Source organism: Pelobates fuscus, chromosome 3, assembly GCF_036172605.1.
Source record: "Pelobates fuscus isolate aPelFus1 chromosome 3, aPelFus1.pri, whole genome shotgun sequence".
Lineage (NCBI taxonomy): Eukaryota > Metazoa > Chordata > Amphibia > Anura > Pelobatidae > Pelobates > Pelobates fuscus.
Window position 1 is genome coordinate 236,357,338 of NC_086319.1, and position 19,602 is coordinate 236,376,939.

A 19,602-nucleotide genomic window follows, 5' to 3' on the forward strand; every position below is an offset into this window, starting at 1 on the left:
TTGCATGTTGACTTTTTTTTTTTTTTTTGTTAAAGTGCGTATCTAAATTGGTTTTTGTTTTTAGGTTTTGCGACAGATGAGGAAGCTTCCTTGGCAGGACCCAGAAGTTAAAGAATATGTAATCTCCTGCATGATCAACATTTACAATGTGAAATACAACAGCATTCATTGTGTAGCCAATCTCTTAGCAGGACTGGTGCTTTACCAAGAAGATGTTGGAATCCATGTTGTAGATGGTGTGCTAGAAGATATACGTCTAGGAATGGAGGTACAATTACCATATGCAGAATGCTAATTTAAGAATAAAAATAGTCTTCTTACGACCCTGATAGACGCCGACCAAGTGGGCTCTGTCCACGGTAGACAACTCTTTGAAAATACCAGACGCAACATTGACCTCATATGGAGACAGGCGACCCTACACACACCCTCACTATTTGTATCACTTGACGCCGAAAAGGCATTTGACAGAGTAAATTGGACGTACTTATTCAAGGTCCTGGCCCACTTCGGCCTGCCTGGGGAATACATAGCGCCCATCAGGGCGATGTATAGCAACGTCCGAGCCCAGGTGCAGGTCTCGGGGGCCCCACTCCCCTTTTAAGCTCCACAATGACACAAGGCAGGGCTGCCCTCTGTCCCCACTCCTCTTCATCCTGTCCCTAGAGCCCCTGTTACAGGAGCTCCGGCAACACCCTAGAATACACGGGATCACAGTGAGGGTTCAGAGAGTTCTTGGTGTCGGCATATGCCGACGATGTCCTTCTGACTCTGACAGACCCACCCCAATCATTAGCAGCCCTGAAAGAAGTTCTTCTGGACTATGGGGAAATTTCGGGATACGCGGTAATCATGGCCAAGTCCAGCGCCCTACCGGTGGGTATGGCAGCGGCCGAAGCAACAGTAATAGGGAACACACACAACATCAGAATCGAACACACATCCATCAAATACTTAGGAGTCCACTTAACCGCAAACCCCGACAAACTGTTCCAATGCAACTATACCCCACTTTTTAAAACTCTCACGAAAGACCTGGAAAAATGGCCGGATAAGCCAATATCATGGGTAGGCCGGATCCATTCGGTAAAGCTGAATGTTTTGCCACGCATCCTATTCATGTTTCAGGCGCTACCCATACACTTATCAAAATCCCAGCTACTACCGTTGCAAAGAAGTATGGGAGCTTTCATATGGCAAAACAAACGCCCAAGAATCTCGAGGCAAGTTCTATACAGACCAAGGGACACGGGGGGATTGGGATTGCCCTGCTTACACCACTACTACCTAGCCGCCCAACTAGCTCAAGTGGCGATGTGGCACGCTCCCCCAGACGAAAGGAAATGGGCTGATATAGAATCGCTCATGGTAGGGGCTGATATGCCACAATTCGCGATGTGGGTACCCAAAGAACACAGGACCATACTCAGGGGGACATGTCCAGCTATCATGAACTCGCTCCGACTGTGGGACCAGACACACACACGAAATACAAGCTAGCGTCCATGCCCTCTCCCCTAATGCCATATCTCCGCAATAGGGCCTTCACCCCAGGCCTGACCGCCAGAGACTTTAGGAACATTGAACAAACAGGGTTGCAAAGGATATGCCAACTATACAAAGGTACCAACATCATTGGTTTTAACGACCTCTCACAGGGCAGACATCTCACACCTAGCGACTTCTTTCGCTATCTCCAACTGAAAGACTTCGCTAGGCAACCACATATCAAAAGCGCGGCGACACAATCACTGACTTTCTTTGAGCGCTGGTGCCTCTCCGGGAACTTCCCGAGGGGCATGATAACATTGCTGTACGCCCATCTCTGCTCAGAGACCGGGGAATGGGCCAGACTAACCTATACGGAACGATGGGAACAAGACCTAGGGGAGGTCCTGGAAGGGATTGAGTGGCAGGAAATATGGGAGGCGAATGCCACCACCTCGGTATGCGTGACCCTACAGGTGCAATCTTTTAAAACAATGTTCAGATGGTACACTACCCCTGTGAAACTGCTCCGAATGCACAAAACTACGAGTGACGAATGCTGGCGAGGGTGTGGACTCAAGGGGTCATACCTCCACATGTGGTGGGAGTGCCCCAGTATGGTCAGGTTTTGGAATAGCGTACAACACATACTCAGACGAGTGTTCTCAAGGACCGTAGACTTAGATCCCTGGGTATACTTACTCAATAGACAAATAGAGGGCTGGACCAGACCGGAACAAAAACTCTTGCACAAAATAACGTTGGCAGCTAGGAAGGCAGCAGCCACCTCCTGGCTGAAACCCTCTACCCCAGACAGCGCAGACATTGTAGCTAGAATCAAAGACGTAAGACGAATGGACGATCTGATGGCCAGGATTAGAGGGTCCACCAAAGTCTTCCACAGAATTTGGGACCTATGGGACGCCAGCGACTATGGCTGAGGGCGACAATTCCTAGCCCCCCCCAGCGGCGTTAAACAACCACACGAAGCAAAATGCTCAGTGCCACATCCCCTTGGATCCCCCCTCGCCTCCCCCCCCGCCTCCATTGGCCACCCTCCCGCTTCTCGTCTACCTCTCTCCCCCACTCCAGCACCGAACGACCCCCCTACGCCTTCAGTACAGATCTATGTGAAGAGCTGTGCACTTGCGCAGGGGATTGACACAGGCGAGCATCAATTGATGACGAGTAAATGGTACCCCTCAGCACTGAGGCGTGGCCTGGAGGTGGGATGAGGCTCACACCGCTCGTCCCTTAGCCCCTCCCCCCCTTCTATCTTCTTCTCTATCTTCCCTCTATCTCTCTGTTTTTTGTCCCTTGGACCACAAGGGACTCCTATCTCATTGTAATCCCCTGAAAAAGTATTGAGATGGTTCTAGCCAGTTGAGCCTTACGTAGGCCTCTAGACAGTCCACTCAACTGGTAACCTAGTACTGCGTTGAAAATGATATCGGACAAAATGTGAATGGGGCTTCTGCGTAAGCCAGACCTATATTATACCTGCTACTACCATCCCAAATGTGTGAACACTGTACAAAATGATCTGTATTCAAAATGTGCACAAATTCTGGACACCCCAATTGCTTACGAAACTGATTACCCTTATGTGATGTTATACGCAGTTATGTACCTACCTGCACGCTGAAAAAAAAAAGAATTAAAAAAAAAAAAAAAAGAATAAAAATAGTCTTAAGTTAAATTTGATTTTATATTTAAGGTCCTCACACCTTTATCGTGTGTTAAGTTTGTCTTCTGTTTTGTATTTATTCCAACTTTCAATTAGGGATTAAACTGCTTCCTGATGAGTGCCATGGCAAACTAGAATCCGTCCTCTCTGTGAAACTTGAGTGCTCTAGTGCATTTGTTTAAGTGTACTAATAGTATTAGGAATCCTACCATTGCTTTCCTATATTGTGGTTCCATCACTTATTATGGATTGTTCAATTAAATTTCTATATTTTCCCCTCTATATATTTTGCGTCTATTGAGCTCTTTATATGTTAAATTAATTAAAATCAGTTCCTGCAATATTGCTGTCAATAATTTTATTTTTTTTATTACGCCTATTTAACACTTTTGAGGGGGGGTCCTGTCTGGGGCATTGAGGAAAAGGTCTCCTGAAATAAAAAGGTTTTACTTGCCTGAAATCCAGCTCAAGGCAAACATCCTGGCACTGCTCTTCTGCGCCCGATGTTGACGTCACTGTGGCCATGAGCAGTCCAATCATAGAGAAATCTGTGATTGGACCAATTTGCTGGCTAAGCGTGTATTCATGTGTGCTCTGGACCTAGCGACAAAGTGGGCAGATGGGAATAAGGGTTTCTGAAGAAAAAAAAAAAAAAAAAAAAAGATAACCACAACAAATGAGCGATGGAGGGAGGTGACGTCTTAAAGACAACAAATGTAATTTATGCACAGAAGTGATATTGGGCAGCCTGGAACGGAGTTCTGGGCTGCCAAAGTCACGTGCTGTGAGTGCAACTATTTCCCATCACACAATTAAGCATACCTTAATGGTGGAGTGTTCCTTTAATGTTTTAGGTATAGTTCTATAGAGGGTTAACATTGACAATAATAGTAAAGACAAGAAGAATAGTATATATATTTCTCTCTCTCTCTTTCAATATATTTGTGATTGATGGAGTGAAGCTCACTTACAAATCTTTTTCCTTTTTCTTTATAGGTCAATCAACCCAAATTTAATCAGAGACGAATAAGCAGTGCAAAGTTTCTAGGAGAGCTTTACAACTACAGAATGGTTGAGTCAGCAGTTATATTTCGCACACTCTACTCCTTTATAACCTTTGGTGTAAACACAGATGGCAGTCCGAGTGCTTTAGATCCCCCTGAGCACCTGTTCCGTATCAGACTAGTTTGCACCATTCTAGATACATGTGGGCAGTACTTTGACAGAGGATCCAGCAAACGTAAACTAGACTGTTTTCTTGTTTACTTTCAGGTATGCTAGAGTTAATGTTCTAAGGAAATTGATTAAATGCTTATATTCTTATATTAAAACTGTATCTGTTTTGGTTTATATTCAATTACAGCGTTATGTCTGGTGGAAGAAAAATCTTGATGTGTGGACAAAAGAGCACCCATTTCCAATAGATATTGATTATATGATAACTGATACACTGGAGTTGCTAAGACCAAAAATGAAACTATGTAACTCATTAAATGATGCTACACGGCAAGTGCAGGATCTGGAACGGGAATTTCTGGTAAAACTTGGTGAGAATATTTTCTGTACTTTTTATTTGAGTTTGTATGCCTTTTGGGTGAGGAAGTAAATTCCAGTTAATGATAAACATTTTTGTGCAATTAGATGTTGTAGTAGCCATAGGGTGACTATAAGGATTGGAGGTTGGACTATGTGAAGTGTATTTGCTGGAACTTCTTGCTTGTCTGTTATATCCTTGCAGGCCATTACTCAATTGTGGGAACTATTGCCCGGTTTTGTTCAAATACTTGCCTTATAATAACAGTCGAGATTTCATGTAGATATTAGGGTGTTTAATGAAATGTGGAAACCACTCTAGTGAGAAAGAGGATAACGTTGCACTTGCTTCACAAGGAGTGTGTATATTTTTAAAGCCACTATACCACTATTTACATGCTGTTGGGGTGCAGAAGTAGATTGCTTCCTGGTGCCCTTTCAAAGCTTGTACAAGTTTTTGCAATGTAAAGGATTTGAAGAAGGGAGCTCTATACCAGGCTTCCTTGCTTAGTCACATCAAACAACCAAGCATTGCTGCACCCCTCTACAAAATATCAATCAAGATGGGTATGGAAAGGAAAAAAAATACAAAACCTTTGGCAGAACCCCTGCAAATCTTCCACATGCTTCTTTCTAATAACTTGCTACCTTTCTCTAGCGTGGCTCTTGCCTATCCAAAAGAGCATTAAACAACTTTAAATGTTTCTTAAGGACTCATGAATGACAAGGATTCAAAGCATTCCATGGTGGAGGGAGAGAATTTGGACGATGATGATGATGAAGAGGAGGAAGAAGCAGGGGCAGAGACAGAAGAACAATCTGGAAATGAAAGCGAAATGAATGAACCAGAAGAAGAAGTTAGTATATTGTGTTTAATGTTTAGAGCAGGAAAAAATAAATATATATTTTTAAGTGTCCATTTGACAGGGTAGTTGATGTTTAAGCTGTGCAAAGCCCTGTACATTTAATGGTTAACCAGGCAAACTACGGACCAAAGCATTTAGTATCCACTCCCTACCAAGCATTTCCTTGCATGTTATCACTTAGAATGAATGCCATTCAAGGATATGCTTACAGACACAGGAAGTTTTGGCAGTCACTAACCATCTCTGGCTCCAAGCTTGAATTCATTGTGATTTTGATTGAAAGATTTCTGGACTTGAAGGAAAGCGTACTCTGACAACACTGTCACTGTGTAACTTTTTATTGGTTACGTAGCTCTATCTAGATCTATCTTTCGACTTATCCCTTGCAAAAGCTGCAGTTCTTCTAAGTGCAACCTTTGCAAGCCCTCCCCTCCCACCCTCCTAGAACAGACTTTGTCTGTGCCGGAGAAATGATCAATCAGAGGCTTCTCATTGAATGTGTGGCAAGGGCGAAGGTGGGTAGGACACCCCGGTGCCAGAAGTGTGCAGGAACCTAGAACAATTTGGTAGAATGAGCCTTGTGGACACACACATGCTCACATGATCTCTGACTTGGGGGAGGCAATAGCAGGTGCATTCTAGCAGAGCAAGTCTGCTGCCTCTGTTGGCTCAGTGGAATTGATGGAAGGAGGGGGAAAACCTTATTTTTTTTTTTTTTTGGTATTGTTTTATCCTAGGATTAAAGAACTAGAACGACTTAGGTTTATTGATTAGGTAAAGGTGCAAGCTTATACCCATCTCTTTGCATGTAAATGTGCAAGTCCCTACCTTCTTTGTGCCTAAAGGTCCAGGTTAGCAAAAATTGTAATTTGAGGCTGTCCGTAGTTTGAAAGCAGACACCAGCATGACTGCTATCAAGTTATTGGACAGTTTTAAATGTTATCTGAGTGGAACTGCTTCATGGGGCTGTATTACATTTGAAATAACAATAAGTTCAGAATGTAGCGCTTATATGACAAGAAAAATTATTATTCACCTTTTAGACTTTTGAAGCAATAATCCACTATCAAATCAGTTCATAACCTAAGAAAGATAATCATACATAGTGTAAAATTGTACAACGTATTTGCGGTTAATAGTGGTGTAATTAACACACTCACAAACAGAGAGCTATGAACCCAGCTCTGGTATGAATGGCTTCTGGGTCCGTACAGGCGACCCACCCCTATTCGTGTTGTAGAGCAGGAGGTCTGGAAAATATTAAAAGTACACCCAATTGCGCAGTATTGTTTAAAATGTTTAAAACATATTATGTACTTGTCCCAAGTGAATACTCACAAGTCAGGAGTCAGAATACACTGACTCACTTCCACAGCGTTGTGCAGATTAGGGACTGCACTCCCTGATGAATGATGCCGGGAACCAGGATCCGTAAAAGCAAATCGATTTATTGTAATAATATAATATATAACAAAATAAATAAAAATAGCTGCAATGAGCTTTAAAAGCAATCCGGGACGCGTTTCGCCACAGCAAACGTGGCTTCTTCAACCGGGTATAATCGATAAGTGTCCTAAGGTTCCCTATACAAGTTTAAATAACTAAAAACGGCGGGCAAACACATCATGCACAATAATCGTCACACGTCAGTACCACCCACAGGTACGACGTGTGCGGTCCAAGTCTCTTTTTGGTATCCGGTAACTTCCACGGGACTGAAATAGTTAAGTTCATTTTCCTCTTTGTGGCTACGTTGGTAGCTCCTTGTGACCTTGTGACAAGCTGTGTGTGTATGCCTCCATTACTGTTCATCTGTCTTCGTGCTCGTCATTTTTTTCTCTTTTATTTAATATTGAAATGCCGGGTCTTTTATTAAATGTCCGCATTTACTTTGTAGAAGGTAGTTTCAGCATATAGAGGGAAAAAGGTAAAACAAAAGAGCAGTATCAATTGCCTTATCATAATCTATAGATTCCGTAAACTTTAATTTCTAACATTAGTATGTCTTATTTGTTCCAGTTTTAGATAGGCAATTCATTTTCGTTTTTAGTGCAGGAAATATTTCTTATATATGTGTCCAAATTAAATTACATAAGTTACATTTATACAGTTAACATATAAAATACAAAATTGTAATCTTGTGTCTCTTAATTGGTTAATGTTATTCATATTCCAGTAAATGTTATTGTATCTTTGTCCAAACAATTTGTTTAACAGAGTGATTGCAATTTCAATGAAAGGGAGAAAAAGGAAGAACGGAACGGAATAAAAACATTAAATACGATTCATGCAGTTTTATGATTAATACCATTTTCCCTATGGAGTAATTGAAAACATTTTGGATAATTAAATAAGTACCCCATGCAACATTAATTAGAAACAGTTTAAATAATTAAATAAATAAACCAGACTGTAAATCTGTCCTTTTTAGTTGCCCTTTTAATGATTTGTGCGATTTATGAAAGGCAGATTTTAAAAAATTTAATAGATTGGGCTGTAATTTCGTCCTTATTTGTTATTTAATGATTAAGTTACCGCTATTCTATGTTTTTAGTGTAACGGGATCAAGTCCCAAGGGTATTCTGCATAGTCCTATTTAGGGAAAGGTGTCCTGACACAACAAATAAACTTTTTATAATAGTGTTATTAAATAAATAAACCGGGCTGTAAATCTGTCCTTTATTAATTATCCTTTTAACAATTTCTTATGCAAGGCAGATTTTGAATGATTTTAATAAATAGAACCAGACTGCAATTTCGTCCTTACTTGTTATTTAATATTTGAATTATCGTTATCTCATGTTTAATATGAAGAGAGTGTTCTGAATAATCCTATTAAGGAGAGGGTATCCTGACACTCCTAATAACAATGTTATTAAATAAATAGATACTGTAAAAATAATTAGAAATAATTTAAATAATAGGGTAAATAAACCAAACTCCAAATGTGTCCTTTTTAATTGTATTACATTTACCAAAAACAGTAACTGGGTCAGACCCCATAGATTAGAATGACAACTTGGTCTGGGAGGAGCTCTTTGCTGTTGCTGTTTCCCTTTGCAAGTAAGGCAGTAGCAGAATCTTCCTATGGGGAGCTAGGGAGTTAAATCTTAAAGTGACAGGAGTCCAAGCATTAGAAAGGTGTGGAAACAAGTCTATCCACAGTATCTGATGCAGATTCAGAAAATAATCTTTCAGACATTCTTTAAACTCAAACATTCCCTATCCTGTTTTTAGCAGGGCAATCCATTTAACTGTAGGGCAATCCAAAGGCACACCCCACTTTAACAGTCACACGAACTTTCAAGAATACAGTAGACTTAAAGGACCACTATAGGCACCCAGACCACTTCAGCTCAATGAAGTGGTCTGGGTGCCAGGTCCCTCTAGTTTTAACCTTGCAACTGAAAACACAGCAGTTTCAGAGAAACTGCTATGTTTACACTGAGGGTTAATCCAGCCTCTAGTGGCTGTCTCACTGACTAGAGGCCACTTTTGCGATTCTCTGTGAAAATCACAGTGCGAAGACGCTGACATCCATAGGAAAGCATCGAGTAATGCTCTTCTATGGGCGGTTTGAATGTGCGTGGCTCTTGCCGCGGATGCGCATTCGGCGCTGACGTTGGCAGGAGAGTTCCCCAGCGCCGAGGTAGCGCTGGAGAAAGGCAAGTGGCTGAAGGGGTTTTAACCCCTTCAGCCCAGCGGGAGGGGGGCCATTAGGGTGGGGAGGACCTAAGGACTACATAGTGCCAGGAAAATAAATGAAAGGAACGCTTTCCACACCATAACCACTACAGCTTACAGTAGTGGTTATGGTCCAAGGAGTGCCCTCTTTCTCCCTCCCTGTTGTAAAGTCTTTTTACACCTTTTTGAGAGTGGTTTGATTTCTAACCTGGGTCCTACAGGTGCCACAATCAGACTTTTTGGTTTGTTCCTTTTGTCGGTGTAATACTGTAAACCAATTTTAATTTCTTTCATTTTTAGGATGCCTCTGAAAATGAAGATGATGAACAAGAAGAGGAAGAGGAAGAAAATACAGATTATCTGACTGATTCAAACAAGGAAAATGAAACTGATGAAGAGAACACTGTATGTGTAGTTTTTCCCTTCACAAATCTTGCTGTTAAAACCACAATCTTTTCTTCACATTTAAAAACAAGAATACATTATTGTACATACAATAGTGATGTGGGTTGTAACTATGCAACTGCTCATGATGTTGCTAGTATTATTTTGGTAGTCCATTGCTTGTGTGTGTGTGTGTATGTGTGTGTGTGTGTATGTGTGTATATACATATATATATATATATATATATATATATATATATATATATATATATATATATAGTATGTATATTTGTGTGTATGTATATTTGTGTGTGTGTATATATATATATATATAGTGTATGTATATTTGTGTGTGTGTGTATATATATATATATATATATATTTTTTTTTTTGGAGAGATTGTAGCCGTATTAGTCCAGTGATGTAGATGTAAAAAACATGTCATATGTATAAACACTTTAAAATGCATTCCAATATGTTTATTCTATCTATATACGAAGTACTATGTGTAGACCTATGCTTTCACATACTATGCATGTATGCTGATATATATTAGTGTGCATGTATTTTTTTATGTATATGTACATGTGTTTATGCGTTCACATATACATATTTATGTATGTGTGCATGTATAAAGTGTACCATCCTCTCCACTGTCTGCTTGTTTGTTTTTCTTATCCCTCTCTCCCCCCCCTCACTCTGCTCTTCAGAAAGATATTTATGACGCTCTGCAAAAATGGTGTCTAGTTTCTAACAAACCTGTGTCTTATCTGCACTCATATCGCTTTAACTCCTGTATCACAGCTCAACTTTGAATTCTATGTGTGGTCTTGCTCAGAAATGCTTAAGACTTGAGAAAGGGAGGTTTTCCCGAAATTTTAATTTTTTTTTTTAATATATATATATATATTGTGTTTTTGTTCATACTAAGAAATGGTAAAAGTACAGTTTGCCACATTTATGGTACAAAAGTTATCAAGAAGGCGCACCATAAATAAATTCTCCTTCAGCCCCCACCAACAGGACAATTGCGCTAGGTCCTGGTTTGACACTGTGTGTGTTTTTGTTTTATATTATCTATAGAAAACAATAAATTGGCATTTCAGTATGCATACTTTTTTTTTTTTTTTTAAACGTCACTGTGGAGATCTGAATACTTTCCCAGGAAACCAAATGTGAAAGATATGTTTTAATTAACCTTTCCCATCACTTAATTATCTTGCGCAGGAGGTGATGATTAAGGGAGGTGGAATTAAACATGTTCAGTGTGCAGAGGATGAAGACTTTATTCAGGCCCTTGACAAAATGATGCTGGAAAACCTTCAGGTATTATGATTCTTTGCCACTTGTATTTTTTTTTACATTTTTTACAAGTGTAGTATCCTTCCTCAAATACCAAATGATATATAAGGATTTTAAAGTAGTTGCATAACCAATGACGTGCTGTGTTTATGATATTCACTTTAATAATTAACTTTTCAAATTGTAACGTTTACACATGAATGCCTGCCTAGAGCCTTCTTTGAACCTGGAGAAATTTTAATCCACATTGGAGTTTAAATATACTTTCTAAACACTGCAACAATTACAGTTTTTCGTATTGGACATGGTGCAAGGAGTCCTTCAGTGCCGTCCCTCTGTTTTTCGAAAAAACCTGTATTTTGGCTGCTCCTCCAGAACCAACCAACTCTGCAGCCACACAGATAATATGGAAGTTTCACTTCTGCATTTATCGTACAAAATTGTTAAACCTTGACGCAAAACAAACTTGGGGTATTCTGGCACTACAATAGTAATTCGGAAGCGCTCTAAACACCTTTTGACTTTTTGTTTGTTTTTTTGCTTTTCCAGCATGGCTGCTGGTTATGCATATCCTTGTTCTGGGGCAAGCTAATATGTGTGTGAACATCTGCAGAGAAATGATGTACACATTATATATGCATGCTTTGGCATTGCTTCCATAGTGCTGTAAACATGCATGCAGCTCTGCGGGGCATTCATTTAATTGTCAGGACTGTAGCCGAGCATACTATGTAAATTCTAAAATATCTTTTGAGATTTTTCAGTCTGGTGATAGTGGTGTTTGCTTCATGTATTAATAAACATAAAAACAATAGCTAACTTTCAACCCAAATGACTTGTTTGCATTCAAATGTTTAGCTTTGGTCATTTTCAGAAATTATTTTCAATCTTACAAGCATTTGTGGAATGTGATTGTTTAGTGTAAAACCCATCCCTCAGCAAGTTGCTCTTACTGCATTCTCTACTATGGTGAAATCTTGTTTCAAATCAGAACTATCCCTGAATACAATCTGCCCTTGTCTACTGTAGCATTTTGGACAAGAAACTAGTGTTCTTTTTTTTTTTTTTTTTTTTAATAATTCTTTATTTTTTTTTTTTTCAATGTTTCGTTTTTATTGAAATTTTGTTGCAGTATGAAATTCAGAATTATAGGGGTACAGAATGAAGAAAGGGGAGGGGTACATGAATATGCAAGGTCATAGTATCTCATTGTACAGTACATATTAGACATTGATCGGAGTTATACAAAGGGGACGGCAGGTGTTAAGTCATTCAGTTGGTACATGCAAAATACATACATATTACACGTTGTCTTTTAAACATCATTCTCCAAGTTGTTTTCTGTCTGTAAAACTATGTGCCTGTTATTGCATAGAGTGATGACTAGTGTCCGACTTGTGGACTGTGTGTGTTCGCCAGATTATATGCATTTTCATAGGACGGGGTGTAGGTGGGGGTATGGGTGTCAGAGAAGGTAAACAGGGGGGTAACTTAGTAACCAGTGTTTATACAATATAGTACAAATATCTTGTACTATTTCCATGCAGTGTACATTTTGTGTTACTTGTCTGGGCTTTGTGGTATACCTTGTTTGCGTAAATTCCCATATGCTAGCCCGTGGAACGTTGGCTGTGAAAGTGATGAAGCGTGTTAAATGTTAGTTGTGTGAGTTTTCATTATTTCAATATTTCTTTGCGTGCCGTGTGCCAATTTTCCCAGTGTGTGGAGTAGGATTCGGCACGACCTTGTATTTTGTATGTCATGCGTTCGTACATAGCGATATTGTCTAGTCTACCCCATACCTCTAGCGGTGTTGGGGCGCTCCTTTTCTTCCAGTGACATGCTATGCTGGTTTTAGCTGCGGTTAAGATATGCAAGAGGACATGTTTAGTTTTGTCTGTTAACAATTCTGGAGACAGGTGGAGGAGGAAGCATTCTGGTGTGAATGGGAGTTTGCGATGTGTAATCAGTTTGATGGCTTTCCCTATTTGCCTCCAAAAGTCGGTTATTGCAGGGCATGTCCAAAAAATGTGTAACATATCTCCCCTGGGGGCATCACATCTCCAGCAGTTGGGTGGTGTGGTCTTGTACATGAGAGCCAGCCTGACTGGTACCATATACCACCTCATAAGTATTTTGCAGTAGGCCTCCCAGTGCGCTAGGCTGTGAAACGCTTTTCTAGTTGTCTGAATGGCTTGTAGCCATAATGGCATTGGGATGTTTACTTCTAACTCGCGTTCCCACAAGCGCATATAGGTGTGCTTGTGGAGCGGGTCTCTATCGTTGAGAGCTGTATAGCACATGGATAATGATTTTGATTGCGTGGGTCGTTTTATACAGTGTCGGCCGAAGTGTGTTAGTTGTGTTTCCTCACAGTACTGTGCGTGTAAATTTTGTAGGATGTGTTTTATCCTGATATACTTGAATATGTCCCTGGGGGGAAGATTGAACTCCAGTTGGAGCACTGGAAACGTTTTTAGGCCTGCTTCTGTGTACAGTTGGGCTATCGAGTGTATGCCACTCGTAGTCCATGTTGTCATATTGATATTTTCAGCTAATTCTGAGATTGTTTGTATAGGTGCGAAGTATAGAAGATTAGTCGCACCCGTGATTGTGCCTGCCCATTTCTTCCAGCTTTTTAGTAGGAAGGTTGTGCTTTGTAATGGGTTGTATGCAGGTGACTTCCCGAGTACACATGCCCGCAGTGCGGCTTGCACAGTGAGTGGCTGAATGCAGGCGTTTTCTAGGGAAGCCCAAATAGGTGTGTGGTGGCGTGAGAGTAGTTCCAGGCCTTGTGCCAGAATTGTGGCTCTATAGTACATCCTGATGTTTGGGATGCCCAGCCCCCCTTTATTCGGGGAAAGCCAGGTTAGGCGCCTGGCTAGTCTTGGTGGTTTTTTTTTTCCAAATGTAGGCATTGAAGATACTTTGGAATTTGTGTAGTAGTTTGTCGGTGAGTGCTATGGGAATGGTGCGGAATAGATATAGGATGTGGGGCAGTGCCATCATTTTGATGGTGTTCACCCTACCCAACCATGAGATTTCCAGATCTTGCCAGCCATCTAGTAGCGATTGTAGTTTATGGGCTACCTTGGTGTGATTCTCTTTAGGGAGATGTTGGGCTGATTTGGTCAGATTAATACCTAAGTATTTTATTGATACCTTCCTCCAGTCAAACGGGTGTGAGCCCATGAGGGACTGCACGGTGCGCTGGGGGAGGTTTATGGGCAGGGCTTGTGTCTTTTTTAGGTTATTCCTATAGTATGAAACTCTTCCATACTCTTGGAGAAGAGTCATTAGATTTGGGATGGATCGTTCTGGGTCGGAAACGTATACTAGCACGTCATCTGCGAATAAGGCTAGTTTTTGGGTCCCTGCTGGAGTGTCTAAGCCTGTTATCTGGGGGTCATGTTTGATGCGTTGTATGAGTGGTTCTAGACATAAAATGAAAAGTAACGGGGACAGCGGGCAGCCTTGGCGTGTGCCATTGCTTATGTGGAATGTGTTTGACAGGAAGCCAGAGTTGAAGATCTTGGCTGATGGCATTTGGTACAGTGCCTTAATACCTCTCAGAGATTGGCTAGTGAAGCCCATTTTGGATAGTGTGGCTTCCATGTATAGCCAGTTCAGACGGTCGAACGCTTTTTCAGCGTCAAGCGCCAGAACTGCTCCTGATTTCTTATGTTTGTTAGCCCAGTTGATCATATTGATGAAGTGTCTGGTATTATCACCCGCTTGTCTGCTTGGGACAAATCCCGCTTGTTCGGCAGAGACTAGGTTGGGGAGGTTTTGTTTCAATCTTGTTGCCCATAGTTTCGCATACAGTTTAATGTCTGCGTTCAGTAAGGAAATAGGCCGAAGGTTTTCACAGAGAGTGGGCGGCTTGCCTGGTTTGGGCAGGGTGATTATATGTGCCTCCAGCATCTCCGCCGGGAGAGTGCCGGATCGTTTAATGGTGTTGAATAGGTCTGTGAGGTGGGGTGTTAATGTCTGCGCTAATTTGTGGTAATAATAATTAGAGAGCCCGTCGGGGCCAGGCGCCTTGTGTTTGGGCAGGGACTTAATAGTGTTAAGCACCTCTTCTTCCGTGAATGGTTCGTCCAATTGCCTGCAGGCTATTGGGGAGAGTTGCGGTAGCGATGTTTTGTTTAGAAAGGCCTCTATAGTGTCAGTTGTGGGTTGGGGTGTCGTTGGGTCTTTTTCCAAGTTGTAGAGTGTGTCATAATAATTTGCCAATTCGTTTACGATATCTAAAGGGTTATATAATCTGCCTCTCGTGGGGGAGTCAATGTACGGGATTTTGGTTTGTAGTTGTTTGAGTTTTTTGGCCAGTAGTTTTCCTGCTTTATTCCCTTGTGTGTAATAGTTGAGTTTGAGAGATCTCATCCATCTTTCGGTGGACAAGAGGTCTAGTTCATGTAATTCCCTTTGTATTTCGGAGATTTGTTTTGTTAGGGCTTTTGTTGGATTAGTTTTGTTTTGTGTCTCAAGGGATGTCCGTTCTAGTCGCAGGAGGTCACGTTTGTCTTTAGTTATCTTTTTAAATTTGGACCCTTCCCTTATGAGTACTCCCCGTAGAACTGCCTTATGAGCAACCCAAATGGTTAGGGCCGGGATGTCATCTGATGGGTTGATATTGAAGTATTCAGTTGCTTCTTTGACTACTGTGTCAAGTATATGTGGGTTGTCTAGTAGACTCTCATTGAGTCTCCACTTTCCCCTGCCTCTCGCCGAGTGTAGGGATCTAAAGGTGATTGACAGCGGGGCGTGGTCCGACCACGTCCTCTGTCCTATGTGTATGTCCTCTATATTATTTAGGGTCACCTTGTCTACCAGGCAATAATCTATCCTTGAGTACGTTCTGTGTACCTGTGAAAAAAACGTGTAGTCTCTTTTGGTAGGGTATATGGAGCGCCATGTATCATATAGCTCATTGTGGGAAATTATTTTGCTTAAGTCAGCGCTTATCGCTCTCGATTGAGCTGTGGGGGGTTTGTGGCCTTCTCGTTGTATATCAAGATCTGGGTTCAGGGTACAATTAAGGTCACCGCATATTATCGTGTGACCTTGTTTGATTTTAGTGAGATGTAGCAAAGACTTACGTATAAACGCATTTTGGGCTTCATTTGGGGCGTATAGTGTTGCTATAGTCATCAACATGCCATTTAGGTTGCCCACCAGAACCAGCAGGCGCCCTTCTTTGTCAGTGTACCTGTTTGTTTCTTGGAAGACCCAATCTTTATGGAAAAGAATAGCGACCCCTTTGGATTTGTTGGGCGAGAACGCATGGAATACCTGGGGATAGTGAGAGGAGTAGATGCGTGGGGGTTTACGGACACAGAGATGTGTCTCCTGGAGGCATATAACTGCCGCCTTAGATTTCTGCATTTCTTGCACCAGGAGGCGCCTCTTATGCGGGCTATTCAGGCCTTTGACATTTAACGAGTGGATTTTAAACGTAGGTAGCGTCATGATTGTGTTTGGGGGTGCAGTGCTTTAGCGCCTGGAACCATTAGGGCCTGGCGTCCAACCTGGGGAGTGTTGCGTACGGTCAAGGGTAGGCAAACGCACCGACATTGCATGTTTAGGCAAGTTACACACATTATGAGTGGTGGAATACTGGTACACTGCATAGCATTTAGGAACATTTTTATACATGTTAACACATATCGTACAAACACATTTAAACCTTGGTTTGGGGTATAAGGGGGAGAACAAGGGGATACCTGTGGCCAGCACAGGGACGTAGTTCGCCTCAGGTGAGAGTTTGGCATCTCTCGAGAATGGGCGGTGGGGGGTGTGGATAGACGGCTCCACCGAGGCCGAGCCTATTTAAATTCTACCTTGAGGAGCCAGATGGAATGACATAGGTTCATATTAGAATATGGCTTTGGGGGCCCAAATCTAAAGCAAACTAAAACATAACTGTCAGTAGCTCAATTTAAGGGGTACATGTCTTGATGTTATCGAATCTGGGGTGTGCGCCATACCAGCTCCCCAAACATGTACCGACCACGCCTGTTAGGTAGGCTAAGGGTATTACTGGTGGCGTTGAGAGAAATTACTTCAATATGGGGATCCACCTCATGGGCCGGTTGGGAGGCCAACAATTACTGAGCGTGGTTCCCCGTAGGCAAAGGTCACCTTGTCGGTGTATGTAAACCTTGTGCTGGATTACAGTAGTTTCATTTACAGGGTGCCGGGTAGGCAATTCGCTAAACCACTATACTATAAACATAACTCATAACGGCTACGGTCAGTGGCAATTAAAAACCGAACATTAAACAAAACCGTTATGCCAACTGACGTGGCTTTACCGGAAACCCTGAATACATGCATACAGGTTATTCGTTAAATCAAATGCGTTTTGCAGATATTGATACTTAAGTGAGTGAGCCGGCAAGGCCTAGGCTTTGGATGGTTCTGCTTCAAAGTTCTTTACGTGCTGGTGCTTTCGAAGTCGATCCCGCCATCATCCAGTCAGCTGTCAGCTTCCTTGGTTGCGTGCGCGTGGGAGAGTTGTGGCCCATGTTATGATGTAGGCCCCAGTCTTTGAGTTTCGCCATTCCGGCCTCCGGGTCTAGTACTACTTCAGTTTTGCCTTTGTGCCAAATTAGCAGTTTAGTAGGGTAACCCCATCTATACGGGATCTGTCGGTTTCGTAGGGTTTTCGTGATATTAATAAACTCACGTCGTCTCGCCATGGTAGCTGCGGAGAGGTCGGCAAAAATGCTGAGTCCTTGGTACGGTTCGGGTAACGTTTCCAGTTTCCTTGTCGCGGACAGGACTGCTTCTTTTGAGCTGTAGTAGTGAAAGCGTGCTATAACATCTCTCGGCGTGTCTGCCGTTAGCCTGGCCGGTCTCGGCAGCCTGTGCGCTCTGTCCAGCGTCCAGGCCTCAGCCCCGAGCTGTGGTACTATTGATGAGCATAGGGTTCGTAGAAATTGTGGAAGGGCCTCATTCGGGATTGTGTCAGCTATGCCCCTGAAGCGCAGATTATTTCTGCGGGCCCTGTCCTCCATATCGGCCATTTTAAGCTTTAGAGTTGCTTGTTCTTCCTCCAAGCGGTGTATGTGATCCACCAACTCATTATGGGCTGTGCACATATCATCCGTTTTGGTTTCCAGTCGGTCAGTGCGGTCTCCCAGCTCTTGAATATCATCGCGCAGTTCTCTGGTAATCTGCTTGAAATCGGATCTAAGAGACTCTTTTAGGTCCTGCAGCATTAAATGGAGGCTGTGGTTAGTTACCAGAGAGTCCCCGTGGGGGGTCTGGTCTGCATCTTCGATTGTTAGTGCAGTGGCATCTGCGAACTCAGAGGCTTCTGGAGTTCCGCCGTCGCCATCTTGTTTTTGCCGCGGGCGGTCTTTTTTGGCGTTCCGGACCGGGTCCGTCAGTTTCAACTGTCTAGATGGTGCCATGTTATGTCAGGATGTTGGGGCGACCAGAGGGGTGAGTTTTGCGGTATTTCTGGCTCGTTTTTGACGGCTTTTAGGCTCGGTGGCTGCGGAGCTCCGTTACAGTGCGACTACTCCATGCGGTCGCAGGACACGCCCAATTCTTTATTTTTGATGTGCATGAAAGTAACAAGCTGTTTCATTATGCCACAACAGCAACGGTAAGACATGTGGTTACAAGAATTGTATGAACTTAGGCATAGTAGAAGACTTTGCAAATTTTTTTGTTTGTGTGATAATCAGGATTGGTATGCCTGTAAGACTAAAATTTGGAGTCAGTCAGGAAGAGTATGGTCCTACGGTTAATTCCAAATAGGACGGTATCCCGGGTTGGGGCTACCGTGAGAGTGACATAAGGGTTATCTTGTACTGATAGGACAGAGTCACAGCATCTGTGGTTCGGTCCGTGTGTGATTTGGGTTCTGCTGTCTCTGGTAGCGGTCTAGCCGCAGAGGACTGTGCGTGCGTACCGTGTGTCTGTGTCTAGATTGGGGGAAGTTGCTTCGGTGGGGAGGTCAGGTGAAGGTGTGGGCCACCGTGTTGGTATATATAGCTCTGTAATAAAGGGCTATGGACTCGTCCGCTCGTCGTGCGAGTTTGTCGGGGTAGTGACAGAGCATGGTGCTCCGTATGGGGAGTGCTCGAGTTGGGCAATTATCCTAGATTGGGCTCTCTGTCCGAAGTATGTGGGTCCACGCTTGTGGTGGCCTGTTCTGTCGGGGAGTGGGTCAGGCGCGGCTAAGCGGCGGTAGGAAAACCCCCGCTTGTCAATCAGAGATGTGGGCGGAGTTCCGTCTGTGGTGCCTTTGCTTAAAGTATGGCTTGGCAGCGTGATGTGTTGTATAAGGGAAATCGTATGCATAAGAGTAAAAGTGTAACAGTAGAAAACAAAATTATAGAAAACATAATATATAAACCATTTCTGGCCACATTCGATCAAGCAGCAGGAAACTAGTGTTCTTAATTGATAATTGGGATAGAAAGATTATCATTTGGTACATGTGACATGAAGAAAACTAAGACTTTATATTAATAAAAATAACATTTGTTAATGTTCAGTTAGTTCTTTAAAGGAACAGTGCGTTGTAGTGGTTATAGTTGTTATGCGTGCCCTGGCTTCTCCCATTGTACGTAGTTTACTTATTCTATAGAACCTCTGATATGGCTGCAGGAGAACTGGAAGCTCCTGCTTACAAGCTTA

At 42.4% G+C, this 19,602-nt stretch overlaps 1 protein-coding gene across 4 annotated transcripts in view; it reads left to right on the top strand.

Moving 5' to 3' along the window:
• Nucleotides 1–19,602, top strand: part of UPF2 (UPF2 regulator of nonsense mediated mRNA decay) — a 106,563-nt gene that overhangs the window by 74,468 nt on the left and 12,493 nt on the right. For all 4 annotated transcript variants that reach the window (XM_063448224.1, XM_063448227.1, XM_063448225.1 and 1 more), the window contains exons 14-19: nucleotides 65–268; nucleotides 4,172–4,447; nucleotides 4,539–4,722; nucleotides 5,420–5,565; nucleotides 9,559–9,663; nucleotides 10,870–10,968. In XM_063448224.1, coding sequence (XP_063304294.1) covers nucleotides 65–268; nucleotides 4,172–4,447; nucleotides 4,539–4,722; nucleotides 5,420–5,565; nucleotides 9,559–9,663; nucleotides 10,870–10,968 — 1,014 coding nt within the window. The remainder of the gene's footprint in view (nucleotides 1–64; nucleotides 269–4,171; nucleotides 4,448–4,538; nucleotides 4,723–5,419; nucleotides 5,566–9,558; nucleotides 9,664–10,869; nucleotides 10,969–19,602) is intronic.